Genomic DNA, 14,816 nt, shown 5'->3' on the forward strand with positions numbered 1-14,816 from the left:
GGAGAAACGTTTGGGCCAACTGTATGCACACAGATACTCGCAGGGGTTTAGGATCCCATTTAGTGGACTTTGAAATCGAACAAACTTCGCTCTAAAGTATGGAACAACTTATGCCAAATGAACGAATTTCTTACCTGCTTCACTACAGATGTATCCACAAGATACACAATCGTGATTCAGTGCAATCGCAGTTATAAACGAAACAGCAGCCCGTGCAACGTGTCCGTTCACCTTCTTTCTCGGGGATTTTTTCAACTCCGCCACTTTCACCAACTTCTTTTTGCATACAGTTGGCTTATATTTCACTGCGCTTATTTGCAATCATAGATTTAATTGCAAATTAATGGCTTCATCATTGGCATGCGCATGGCGGTCATTCAGCACAGACCCTCCCTCCCTCCACTGGCATGACCCCAATGAGCCCCCTCCAAAAATGATTCCCAGCATCCAAAACCCAGTTGCCGACCCACTGTGACCACCACACCAGCGTGGCTGAGTCCTCCAATCCACCAATCCACCAATCCTCGGGCAAGTCATCAAGCAAATCGCGAGCATCTGCCGTTTATTTTTACATTTCACGCTCGCTGCTGCATTACTTTGTAATTAATGCGGCAAATGGTTTGTTTGCATATTGATTACAGCTGCAAAAAGCCAAGCGCAGGTCAGTCATTTAAAAGCATTTGTGCTTCTCCCCATCTTTTCCCATTTTCCATTTCCCATCGATGGCCACACAGCCAACCGAAGGCTCCATCCTGACATGCTGTGCCATGTTCTCTTTTATTATGTATCATCAGTAAGTTAAGAACCATCGCAATGCTTTACTATCCGCCATCAGTGGCTTGGAAGCCATCGAAAGTGGTGGTTTCAAAACTTAAGAAACTTTCGGAAATTGTTCATATGGATCAGGAATCAGGGATCACCTCACTGGCTTGCTTTTATGATTCCCGTCTGACTCTGTTAACCAGTCAGTCTGACCTTAGTTGATCACATTTTTGTGATGAGCATGAAGCTCCTTTGTGCATCCTTGTGAGTCTCGTTCAAATTGATAGACTTGCCGGCACTTCGTCATAAACCAATGCATTGCTAAAAGAGATTGCCCGGTGTGAGCAGTGGAAAATGTATGGGTAATGCAATTTGCAGCGTCAATTGCATTCGTCTACTGGCCGCACATAACGAAGGAACCCGCAGGACATAGACAAAGGACAGAGGACATACATAGTTCTTAGAGCCTTCTGTGAATGGACGGACCAACAGAGAGCTTTCTTTTCCGCATGTGTGAACAAATTGATAAGAAAAGTTTCCCCATAACTTCAAGAAACATGCCATTTCCTGTAACATTGCCTTTTTTGTTCGAAAATTGGGATTCACCATGGAGATTTTGGTAAAGCCTGAGATATAGTAATGTTGTTTGGAGATAACACCCATTTTTGGCATGCAAGGAAGTAACATTTGGGGGAGTGCATTTATAGCAACATCATCCTTAAAGTTCCCACAAACGTCTTTCCCCCAAGATGGCAAATTTTCACTGCTCAAAAGCAGTCAGTGAAACCTAATACTCAGGAAAATGGGTCTCCAAGGAGCATACCCTTCAGCTTCGTCCTTATTTACATCATCCGAGTCTATTTTATCTGTTTTCCACCGTGGCTTGCGAAGATTCAGGCGACGTCGGTTTTAAATTACTCAAAGAAAATGAAATGTAACAACAAAAGTGAGTTTTAGCAGACAAATTGAAAAAAAATGGAAAAAAATGGATGTCGAAAAGAAATTCACACGAAAGGTAGCGGAGTGAATCGAATCGAATGCTTTGCATGTTTGTCACTAAAATGAAAGAAAGTTAATTTAATTTGAAATCTCGAATGCTCGCCTGACAACACGGCTCAGTATTCAGCCGAAGGCTAAAAAGCTAATAAACGCGTTGCCATTACCATCCACGTGAAAATCCGGCTGATTTTGGGGTCTTGTGTTACAGGTAGAATCCCTGCCCTTGTTCACAGGAATTGTGAGCCTGAAAGTAGTAAAATATGTTCTAAAAATATATATATTATTTATTATAACCATACTGCCCATCATCTGTCAGAAAAAGTCAAGAACTCATTTAGTTTCTGTGCAAATTTATTTAGTTATGCAAAAAGAATGTATGGGAATGAATAGAATGAATAGAGATATTCATGGGTTATTCAATGTGCTGCCAATTATGCAATATTTTATATCATTCTTACATACAACTTAATATTCCTTCTATAATATTATTTGTACAAATTGTTGAACGCACAAACCAAAATTTTAACTTGCATATATTATATTCAATTTATAAAACTTCCATTCCACAATGTACTTATGCACACATATGTATGTATGTGTATCTGTCTGCATATTTGTGTTTGAATGCACGTGTGTGTGTGTGTCGGCTTGTAAACGTAATTTAATTTAACCAACAATGCGTTTATCAGTCGTTCGAGTGCTTACTGTACTTGAAGCTTAAAGTCAATTAATATTCAATTGTAATTTCCGATACTTTCTGCCGAATGCTAAGTGCTGTTGTAAATTAGCCAGAGACAAAACACTAATTGAATTAAGCGGATTTGCAAATTTATTGAACATGATTACAGCAATTGCATTTGGGCTGTGTACTTAATTCACCACTTAATCACTATTAGATGTGCACAGATTTCTATACCTGTTACATAATTCCTATAATTCATAATTCTAGACATGATGAGCAATCATATTGAAAAAAAGTAAGTGAACTAGAGACATTAAACTTTTTATTTTATGAAAATTAAAAGAAGAAACAACTTTAATATCTAGAAATCCGCACAGTTCCCAATTTTTTTTCAAAATATATTTAATTCATAAATATTTAGTTTCATAAGTAATACAACAGAATGATATATGCATTAATCAGAATTGTAAATCAGAATTTCTCGATAAATAGTTCATCTTATTTCTCGTTTTTGAGGAAGTCGATCGCCTTGTGCACTACTGTACTTATTAATTTTTTGTTGGTTCTTTTGTGATGAAATTTAATTACTTTTTAGAGTGCAGACATTTTAAATTATTCATTATTTTCCGAATGCACATATGTACATGTGTGTGGGGTCGTTGTGGAGTGGGCAGTTGTATAACCAGCACGCGCAATAAGAAAAATTCCAGTTTTTAATTAAATTTGTACGGAAGTGAAGCCGTATTAAACGGAAATGTTGAACGGTTTGAATTCAGACCCGGCCACCACCTCGTCATCATCATCCTCATCATCATCATCAGTGCCATTAATATCAGAATCATCGCCAACCTTCATTTTCGCAACATCCGTGCCTTTGTGGTGCCTGTCAGGTTGATTTTTGCGCGCTGGATTCAATTTTCACTTAATTCAATTTAATGGAGGCGGTGGCGAAAAACCCACTGGTATTCAAATCCGTTCAAAAAGCGAACTTCTGAAAATGCGATAAAGAGCTCCAGGAAAATGTCGCATATGTCAGAGAAAGGCTACAATCCGTTCAGCAATTTATTTTCATTTACTTCCCACTCTTACTTATTAATTGTGCTCATAATAAGTAGCATTCGCTATATTGTTTTATGGCACAACTGGGCAGCTTTGTCTCTAAATTTCAACGAACTACGTCCAGTTCACAGATGTGTGGACTGTGCTGTTGAAATACTTCCTCTTGCCTTATCCTTGGTTACATATAGCCAGGTTATATATTTTTAGTTGGATACTGGGCAATCGGGAAGACATCATGACGTCGATGATGCACCATAGCGTGGCGGCCAAGAACTACCGCATGGAGACGGTGAATCGCACAATAAAGATGCGTGCCCGTACCAAAAAGGAAAGGGAATTGCAATCGATCCAATCCCAAATGGAATCGAAGACCAAAGCCAAGCCGGAGCCGAAGGGCGAGGACACCGGCAAGCGGCAATGTCCGCCGCGTAAGCATCCGGAGCGCAAGACGCGAGAGGAGCGGACCATCGAGAAGTTCCGCAACATCGACTTCTTCGGGCAGCGGGACTCGAACAACATACTGACCGTGCAGAATCTGGAGTTTCCCGACGTCAACATCAAGCGCACCGAGCTGCACAAGCGCGACGAGTGCGGCAAGGGCATCATCCGGGCCAGAGGACGCGACTTCGCCAGCTCGAGCAACTCCCACTTCCGCGATGGCATCGAGACGGTCAAGATACGCAAGGGCGTGTGCTCCACCACGAGCACCGCACAGAAGGCGCAGAGCGACAGCGGTTCGTTGCGGGAGTCCTCCCATGGAGAACCCGATTCGGAAGAGCTGGTGGACTCCGTGCACACGCCCTCCACGCGTCCACCGCATTTCAAGGGCGAGGAGTGGCGACGACCGTGCCCGGCCAGCTTTGTGGCCGGAGCACCGAGGCCGCGTATCGGCAAGTGTCCGAAGGACTACGAGCAGCTGGCCAAACTGACGCCCGCCCGGCAGAAGTTCTTCCTCACGCAGGATCCGCGCAAGACCCACTGCCTGGTCAATCCGGTGGCGTTGCGCCACAAGCCGCTCACCAAGGAGCAGGAGTTCAGCCTGATCAGCAAGCTGGTCAAGCACGGCGACAATCTGTGCGCCAGCTCCGCATCGGAGACGTCCGACACGCACATCTGCGAGGTGATCGACCTGCAGAATCCGCTGCGCCTGGACTTTCACGGCATGGACTACAAGACGACGTACGAGCAGGACGAGATCGAGCAGCAGAACGCGCTGACCTTCTGGCGCGTCCAGCGCTACATGGCGCGGCGCAAGGCGAAGAAGAACACCAAGGTGAATGTGGAGGCGGAGCTGAAGGAGGAGCGCCTGGCGGTGCCGCTGCGCTTCAATACAACGATCAAGGACACGCCCGTGGAGACGCCATCGCCGCCACCATCGCCGCGACTGGTGCACCTGTACCGCAGTCCGGACAAGCCGGCCAACAAGCTGAAGATCGAGGAGGAGGGCCGGCGCCGGGCCGCCCGCTACAAGGACATCTATCTGCGGAACAAGCAGCGGCAGGAGGAGCAGCTGCAGGAGCGGCGCAAGCAGGAGGCGGCCATCAAGGAGATCGAGGGTCGCACCGTCGCCGAGGCCGATCTGCGCGCCGATGTGGCGGTCATCGATGATGCCATCGAGCGCAGCTTCCGCAAGCACGTGGAGCTGAAGCCCATCATCCGGAAACGCAAGGTCTTTCCCAAGACGCTCACGGAAACGGAGCGTCTGAAGGCCATCATGCATCGCGAGGATTGTGTGCGGCGGGACAAGGCAAGGGTCACCCAGCAGTTCTATCTGGAGCGCACGGGCAAGCACAAGTACATGCCGGATGCGGAGCAGCAGCTGGCCTGCGACGAGAGCATCGAGGGCAGCGTCGGCTCCACGCCCAGCGAGCAGAGCAGCGACGACGAGGACTACCTGCAGGTGGGCAAGATCGGCGACAAGTTCCAGCTGCGTGGCTTCCACTTCAAGCACGGCGACGGGCTGCGCGGCAAGCTGCATCGCCACCAAATCATGCAGGGCCAGCGGACGGTGAAGGGTTGCCTCACGCGCGAGGATTGGCTCAACCAGCTGGTGCCGCACAAGGAGCCCATCAAGCTGGACGTGGAGCGCGGCATCATCAAGGTGGGTGACGCTTCCGGATGTTACTCATCGTTTATATATAATTTTTCCTCCTCTTTACAGGTTCTTGACCCCGATGACCCCAACCTGGACCTCTTCCCGCCGGAGCCCCTGCTGGTGCGAAGGCGGGAACGGCAAAGCGCGGTCAGGGAATTCGTGAATCAGAAGCTGGGACTCCACTACCACCGGCGGCTGCGCAAGAACCTGAAGATTGTCAAACCGAAGCCGGCGTACAACGTGAGGAAGTTCAATCTCATCCGGTATGTGTTTCCCGAGAAGGTGCTTGTGCCGGACGATCGCGTTCCGGTGGAGGAAATGGAGGTGCTCGACGCCACCAAGGTGAACACCACGCTGGAGTACCTGGATATGAAGCAGCAGCTGGCCAAGTCCAAGCGGCAGAAGAAGAAACTCGCCCGGATGCAGTTGCTCGGCCTGCCGTGCATCGAGAAGGAACAGCTGCGAGCGGCAGATCCCTGCCTGGAGGTGGAGGAGGAACTGGACGTGGACTGGGTGCCCACACCAGAGCCTGCATACAACGAGGGCGAGGGACAGCAGCGTCAGGAGGGCGGATGCGACCGACCACCAAAAGGACCATCGCCAGCCACTCAATTCCTGGTCCCAGGATGCGCTCGCAATGCCGCATGCTCTGCCAGTTCCTTGAAAGCCGGAACTTCTGGGCAGGATGCCACCGCCATGGGACGTTTTGCTGCCGGCAAGGAGTCCCAGCCGGCACGATGGCGCGGAAATATGCCCGCGCCCAAGGAGCGGGAGAAGACGCTGACGATTCATCCGCGACGGAAACGCGATTACGCCGCAGAGCGAGTTCCGTCGGCGGTTTTCAACGAGGTGCTGCAGAACTCCGCGCTGCCGCTCCTGGAGCAACCGGAGCCGGAGAAGCTGCGCTTTGCCAATGTGCGGACGAAGAAGCGCCCGTACACGGACATCTTCGAGGCCAGACACCACCACGATCACTGGGCGCCCACCCAAGTGAAGAACGTGCACGTTCAGTATCAGCCGAAGACCGTAATGCCGGAGATAACGAAGGTGGAGAAGAAGGTGCCGCAGCCGGTGGTGAAATTTGCCCGCGCCAAGCCGCCCAGCAGCAAGTACGTCAACATGGACCTGACCATGCCCAGCTACGACTTCAATCAGATGATAACCCAGCACCTGGCCGCCACCCGGACCGACAACAAGGAGGCTGCCGGCGAAGTGGTGCCCGACCTGTGCCAGCCATACGACTTCGTCTTCCACTCGCGCGATCCCGAGGAGCTGGCCAAACTGGACTTCCCCGGTCGCAAACAGTATCTGGACTTGCTGCGCGAGACGCGCGAGGCCATTTACGAGACCAAGGACATCGAGCCCGGCGAGGAGCGCCTGCTGGTGGATCGCAAGGCGGTGGTCGCCGAGCTGGAGGAGGATCTGAAGAGCATCGAGAACTGTCTCAGCTCGCTGACCAGCTCCGAGTGCACCGATCTGTCCAACGACAGCGGCAGCTACATGGTCATCGAGGACAAGACCAAGCTGCCCCTCGACTACATCCGGAAGCCACTGGTGCCCTTCGAGGAGATGCGGCGCGCACGCTTCCATGCCGCGGTGATTGACGTGAATGCCGAGGAGGAGGATCCCTACCGCATGCTGCCCTTTTCGGGGCAGCACAAGGAGCAGGCCGACATGCTGGGGCCCAAGGACACCTTCTTCACCTTCAGCACCCGGCTGCGAAACAGCCTGCGCCTGCGGCTGGAAGTGGAAGTGCCGGATGTGCGTAAGACGCTGCTCGGTCCCGGAAGCCGCAAGTACTACGGCGCGGTGATCACCGATCTGGACGAGAACTACATTGAGGAGCTGAAGAGTCGCGCCACCATCAAGTCGTTCAAGTTCAAGACCAGCATCCAGTTGCTCAAGGACGCCATGCGGCTGAAGTACGAGTCCCTGCTGATCCAGGGCCAGATGGTGCGCACCAAGATCTACGATCGCATGAACGAGCGCCACTGGGTGGACATGAAGAACACCAAGAATCTCTACGAGGCACTCTTCGCCAAGTGGAAGAAGAAGGAGTACAACGCCGCCATGACGATGGTGTACCAGGTGAAGTCGTACTACGAGACCACCGACAAGCTCAAGCAGGAGTACCGCGACCTGGAGCGCGAGCTGATGATGCTCAACATGGATATTGTGTTCATCGAGGGCCACTGGATCCGCTGCATCATGCTGCAGAACTTCCACTACCTGATGGGCGACCAGGACTGGCGCGCAGAGCACGACTGGATACACCTGGTGCCCAAAGAAACGCGCAAGGGCAGTGCCAAGAGCGATGCCGACGACGAGCAGGCGGCGGCGGAGGAGGTGGACGAGGAGGACCTGGAACTGGAGCCGTATGACGTGTCCATTGCGAAGCGCGGCATAGTCAACATTCGGGTTCGCGACAAGGACGATGCCTGGGCCATCCGCGCCTTCTACTACGACGTCTACATGCAGAAGATCCACCCCATCCTGCAGGTCTTCCCCGACGCCGAGTCCTTTCTGCAGGGTCTCGATAGCCTCAAGACCAAGACCTTCATGCTGCTCCTGGAGATGCACTTTACGTTGTCCATTCACACCGAGCTGCAGGGCCGACTGGAGACCTTCGTCGACTGGTGCACCAAGGATCTGAGGGAGAAACAGGAGTACGTGGCCCGCAAGTCCGCCAAGAAGTTCTTCATGGAGGACCGTGCCCGCGAGATGGAGCAGCGAGTCCACCAGTACCTCGGCCGACCCATCGAGGAGACGATAGCGGACGAGGACTTCAACAAGCACCGCGCCGTGCTGGCCGAGGTGTGGCGCCGCGTGATTCCGGACTCGGTGCGCGGCACCAGCGACGTGCTGCCCAGCGCCGCTGACATGGTGGCCGCCATCAGCGACGTGGTCATGGAGATACTCTCCAAGTTCGAGCACATGGACATCGAGAAGGTGCGGTCCGTGGAGGCCACGCTGCGCAAGCGACGCCGCTACCGGGAGAAGCTCTCCTACCAGGCCTACCAGGTGGAGCGGCGCATCGACATGGAGATGAAGAAGGTGCGCCGCAACCTGGAGCCGCCCTACCAGAAGCCCAAGCGCGAGGGTCGCCTGCCAAGGCTGTACCTCAAGAAGAAGATCATTCCCGAGGAGAAGGAGGTGCTGGTGATATCCGAGAACACCAAGAACTTTGTGCGTGCCTTCCGCGAGGATGGCTACACCGGCGACCAGATCACCCACACCTCGCTGCTCACCGTGGACAACATGCAGGAGCAGATCGTGCCCTTCTACTTCGATCACTTCCTCAAAATCAACGGCTACACGCCCAACTACAACTTCAGGACCAACGTGGATATGCGCGACGGGCCCGAGTTCAATCGCCTCAAGGTGCGCGAGGTAATCCCAGATGTGCTGGCCAGGCTGGAGGTTTGGGAGGCGATGCACAAGAAGATCATGGAGGAGAACATCCAGCGCAACCCCAAGATGTACGAGAACGTGATTTAGCAACAGCATAACTTATTTTCTAACGCATTCATTGGATTAAATTTCAAGTTCACTATCAAAATCGTTCGAGCTATTTTCTTATGATACAATACAACGACTTAGAGAACTACAAATTGCAGAAATTGTATACAAATAAACCGCATAGAACTGACGCTGTTTTGTGTATTGCAATACTAGCTGAAAGTAGTAAGTTTTCCAGCTAAACGTGAAACTTCCCAGCAGCGCTTTCACTACCGATGCAGCTGACGTTTTTCCAACTTACCGAGCACTCCCACAGTCCCTCCTTTATATCCTTACACATTTTTTTGTTGCTGGCCCGTCGTCCTTCGTCCTGCGTCCTTCGTCATTCTGTTTGTTTGGCTGGGCAACAGCTGCGACGGTAATTTTAATTTTTTACCTGACGTCTTACTTCATTGCCACTTGCATAGACTTTTTCTCGTCCGCGGCATAAAACTTGCATAGCTTTTGTACTATATTTGCACATAAATCACACAAGTTTCGTGGCAGAGCGTTTTCTTTGCCGGAAACACGGGACGACAGCCATTCAATGTATTTCCATTGCAGCGAGACTACAGGCAAAACATTAAAAGACTGAAAGCATTAACTTAAATAGTCGCTGTATATTTCGCCACATTGAACTCCATGGCAGTTGGGTATGGAAACCCACATTTCGTAGGATTTTTGAGCTATTCTCGTGCACAGGGAAATCAAAGTCCTTGCCAGCATCTTGACTTGTCCTCCACACAGCGTTACACAATTTCCATTAGCAGCTAATGAAGCATTAAAAAGCGAGAAAAAATCCAGGAAAAGGGAAGCCAACACGAAATACTTAACGCCATATTTTGAGGGAGTGCAAAAAGCACATCGGCGAAGTGAGTCGGGAAAATAAAATAAAATAAAATCAAGAGCTGAATAGAATAAAGAAAAGAAAGCACTGTGGATGCTGGCATAGCTGGCTGGATTTGTTGGCCCAAATCCCAATAGATGCCTGGGGGGGAGTAGTGGGGGCATCAAAGTGAAATCGGCGAAATATAAAAGCATCACGAATTAAATACCTTTTAGCAATTAATCTGCTTAGCTAATGGACGTTTCCACTGTAGACTGTGACGACATTGCTGGGCGCAGGGCGGAGGAGCTGGGGGGGATTTACATTAGGCTTATGGCAGGCTGACCAGCCAGTGGAACTCCATTGAATCGAATCGCTTCTCCATTCGCCGTCCGTTCGATTTCATTCAATAAACGCGCTGAGGTCGCCATTGATGCGCACGGAATCCCGTGGATACTCCGGCTATCTGCACTTGTAAGATTGCTTTTTGGCCATTGAACTTGCCTAGGAAACTAATCGCGATAGTTGCTCTTTTTAATTGACGCTGCCAGTTAATTTTTAATGCCACTTTGGGCTTCGCGTTTGATTCGAAGTTATTGGGGTCATTCATTCATTTGAATGCGATTGTCCTGTATATAAGATGAGAGACCACATTTAAATTAGGGACATGAAGTGCCTAATTTATCCTTTACAAGTCTCAACTAGAGTTTTAACTAAATTTGGAAATAAGTTACAACAGACATCTTTCATTGATAAACTATTAGTTTAAAGTCAAACAGTCAGACATATTTCATTGATTATTTATTAGTTTATAGTCAGAAAAACACCTTCTCTATAAAATTATTGAACTGATTATTTGGATAACGGGTATCAGATAGTCGAGACATTGATATATAGCAATCTTTATTCCTTGAGATGTTTGAGTCCTTTCCCTGAGCTTGCCTTACGTTCTGCTAATATGTATTTGAAAATTTTTCTAATTTTTGTTAATTGCATTGGGAACCTAGATGTATTTTTTGATAAATATGGGGTACCTTTTCAAGAGCATACAGATTTTATTGCTCCCCCAATTACACAATTCGCTGTTCGCTCAATTTGTTGGTGAGGCCAAACACTTCATAATCCCCAAAAAAAAAGTGAAAAGAACTCAAATGGGAAATTTTATTCAAACTTTTGCCGGCCAAATTAATTGAAACTTTATTTGGATTATGAAATTAGCACACGCCCAGTAAGTTCAACCAGTATTAAGCGCTTTTTAATTAGGTTTCATTTTTTTCCTATTTTTTTTTTCAGCTAGGCTTCGAAGGGGCTGGTGGTGTGGCCTTTGAAGTGGTCATTTTAATGAGTGGGTGGGTGGTTTCAAGTGTATTGCAAATGCCAGTGGGCGGAGTGGGGCGGTGTACTTCATAACTGTGTGTTAAATGTTAGAGAAGAAAATAAAATGGACCAAATGCAATTCAACTTGGAGTTGGATGGAAATGGTGAGGCAATAACTAAATGGAAAGCACATGAAATGCCATTCGAGGCAATCAAGCGAAAAATGTAAATGAAAATTGACAGGAGGGCAACAAAGTTTCCTTGGCATAACGAAAATCACTCATGAAATTTGATTGACTGCATCAATGAGTAAGTGACTTTAACCACTGACAGATGAACCGACTCTCACAGGGAAAAATGTTCGTTTTTCCTGCGGAAACGTCCTGCGTTCGACGTCCTGCGTCCTGCGTCCTGACAATCCAAACTCAACTTTTCGCAAAGCCGAGAGGATCCCACCAGCCCCACCCTGCCGTTCTAGGGCTCATGAAAATTGACAATCAAATTGCAAATAGCTTTATCTTGTAGTTTGTTTATTTATTTATATCATTTCGTTCACTTTCTGTGCACGGCAGGAAACAATGAGCAGGACCGACAGAAAGGAGGGGACGGAAAATCAGAGTTTGGGGCGGGAAAACTCCGTGCCGCTCCCACGGCCCCAATGTGGCAAGTGGCCACCATTTCGGGCAGGATGTGTCCGTGGGTGTGTGATTGCCTGTCCTTTTTGGCCTGTTATCCTTGGCTTATGTTTTCAATTAAATTTCCATACAATTTTCATGACATGATGAACTACCTAGGGCCAGCAGCAGATCCAGCGCCAGGACTCAGCTCGGCTTTCCTCTCAGCTGTGACTGACTGGACTATTGTGCCCTCGTGTGCGTGTGTATATGTCAGTCAATTTATTTAATAACAAACGCACAGGACACACAATATACATATATTTATATATATGCATATATATACGCAGTCAGTCACACGCTGTATGTTACATCAGAGCAGCGGCAATCCAACTCCTGTTCCATCATACAAATCTCTGTGGAAGTTTCTGAATAAATCAAGCGCCAAATATTTTATTTCATTTTATTTCCACTTTCATAAAATAGACGAAAAGAACAGAAAATGCGCAACACATCGCAGCTCCGAATGAGGGGGTGTTGTTACACCCAGTCTGGAAAAAGTGGGAAAGCAATTTGTGTATCAGCCATTGAACATGGCAATCGTGTATCAGCCATTCTTAAATCGTCAATTATAACACCTTGAATTACACAAGCCATATCGTAGTTTCATAGATGTTCGCAATTTATTACTTAAGATTAAACCAGGATTCTGCATCATCGTTTTCGGAGCTTAACAATAATTGTTTGATTGGAATGTCAAATATTTATATAATATTTTAATCTATGTGTTTCGATAAAGAAATTATATAATGCATGCACTGGTTCTACTTCCAAATAACAAAAACTATATAATTTTAAGTTCATAAAAAGCTTTTTTTTTTAAATTCCCATGCAGAGGCGCTAAACCTTTATCAATAAATATTCAAGTTGATTTGATTTAATGGCGAAAATGGCAGACAGAAACAAAAGCAGCGTAGAAAGCGTAGAAAGGAAAAAGAAATCACTTAACCCTTGAGCAACCCCGACACATGCCAAATTGACTTGGGTGGGTTGGCGACCCTTTTATCCAACTTGAACTCGAATTCAGTCGCCGGAATGGAGCAGGGCAGCAGGGTAGCAGGGGAGCAGGGTATGAGGTAGTGCGGAACTCAAGTCAAACGGAATATAAATCAGTTTAATGATTTCACTGCAAAAAAGAAACAAAGCGAAGGAGCGGAAACTTGAGTTTGCCTCCTGCCAGGCGCCCGAAATCGGAATTTGGCAAACAGTTTCGCAAACATCGATGCCGACCTGCACTCAAACATTTCAGCAACAAGTGGGGTTGTGCGTCTTCTTTCAGATGCCCCATTTCGATGTAAAAAGCAGTCCGAATAGCAACAAATGGGATACATTAGTGGCACAGGCGAGACAAGGACCACACAAAGCAGTCCTACAGCTGCACTATGCATCCCGCTCTGTAGGCTATAGCTATAAGAAGTTGGAAATATTATAATGTATTTGATATGTGTTAAAAAGGTACCTTATTTGACTCGGTAAAGTATATTTATTTCTCATCAATCTCCCATCCAATTATACAGTTTTTTAAAAATATTATTTTACGCAGAAGATGGTACTCAAAATAGCTTTAAATATGATTTGAACGCTCCATTAATTCCGATCCGAAGGCGACACTGGACCACTGGAAAACGTATGACTTATGACGGTCTGTGCTAAATCCAAATAAAAACTTATTTTTACGACGCTCTCAGTGACAGCATCAGAGTTTTTCAAGCGCACGGCGCAAATCCCTTTACAATATCTGGACCCCAAATGCTCCTTGCAGCCCCAAGTAGCGTCTCCAGCTTTTCCACCAGCGTGTAAAAGTACGAAAAAAGCATAAATGCTGTGCAAAAAAAAAAAAGAGTCCATATGTGAGTGCATAAAATGTAATGCCGGAATAAAAATACCTGAAATATGCTTACAGCCGGGTAGACACACACACACACCCATACTCTCACACACACTCACTCACACATTTACGATTGCTGAAGGAGTAAAAATTGTAACGGCTCGGGAATGTAGAGTGAATTTACACGCTAAACGCGGCCCAAAAGAGAGCAAGCCAGGTCATTAAATGCTTGTTGGCCAGGTGGGGGATTTCCCCGCCAAGACACACTCGTAGGCTCCCCCAAAAAGGTTTTACATGTCATTCCGACCCCAACCCCCCCCGCCACACACACACTACACACAAACAAACACACACACGGGCATAGTGTGGAGAGTCAGAAATTGACATAAATACATAATGAGCCACAATTCCGCCCCCACATGTGGGCGAATACACGAGGGGCCGGGCGTGGCAGTGGCCAAAGTGCGTACGGCTAAAAATCATAAACTTTTACTTTAATTTCCCGCCGGAATTGGCCCAAGAAACCGAGGCAATAAGCGAGTACACACCACACACACTACACACACCACACACACATCCGGGCGGGCCAAGAAGGCGAGCTGTCAACAATTTGCCAACGCAGCGCCTAGTTGTTTGCGGGTCATGTGCTCGGCGTGCTTCGGGCCAATAGATTGGAGTTCAAAGATTCCATCGAATCTATCGGGATGCTTGATGATGCAGGGCACATGTAACTGGCTTTTGTAAGACCAGTTTCCTATATTAGCTAATTGCGTGCGTCGGCAGAAGCCACGCTCTATCTTATCGGATTCCAATTTTTATAATTACCCGAAAATTGTAACAACTGAGATGATGTTGTTACCAACCAATGAAGAGCACTAAAGCGATATACCCCACTTGCAACTATGTACAGGGTGGCCACGACTTGACATCGACCTGCTCTAATATTAGGGCCAAGTTGTTGGCTGGCAAAGTTCACGCGAAGGCGATGGAACGCCATTCCCGTGAGACATTTTCAATTATTTATTATTTATGTCGGGCGGGGCAGGCCGCCTCCATAGCTGGCCATATGTGTCGTG

At 47.9% G+C, this 14,816-nt stretch overlaps 1 protein-coding gene across 1 annotated transcript; it reads left to right on the forward strand.

Annotated features, from left to right (window-relative positions):
* The first annotated feature begins 3,604 nt into the window (after nucleotides 1–3,604).
* On the forward strand, nucleotides 3,605–9,228 carry LOC122626547. Its single transcript, XM_043806843.1, has 2 exons — nucleotides 3,605–5,603; nucleotides 5,664–9,228. Exons 1-2 carry the CDS (start codon nucleotides 3,738–3,740, stop codon nucleotides 9,093–9,095), a joined length of 5,298 nt encoding a protein of 1,765 aa, XP_043662778.1. The 5' UTR covers nucleotides 3,605–3,737; the 3' UTR covers nucleotides 9,096–9,228.
* The last annotated feature ends 5,588 nt before the right edge of the window (nucleotides 9,229–14,816 follow it).

The sequence above is a fragment of the Drosophila teissieri genome, chromosome 2L (genome assembly GCF_016746235.2).
Source record: "Drosophila teissieri strain GT53w chromosome 2L, Prin_Dtei_1.1, whole genome shotgun sequence".
Classification (NCBI taxonomy): domain Eukaryota; kingdom Metazoa; phylum Arthropoda; class Insecta; order Diptera; family Drosophilidae; genus Drosophila; species Drosophila teissieri.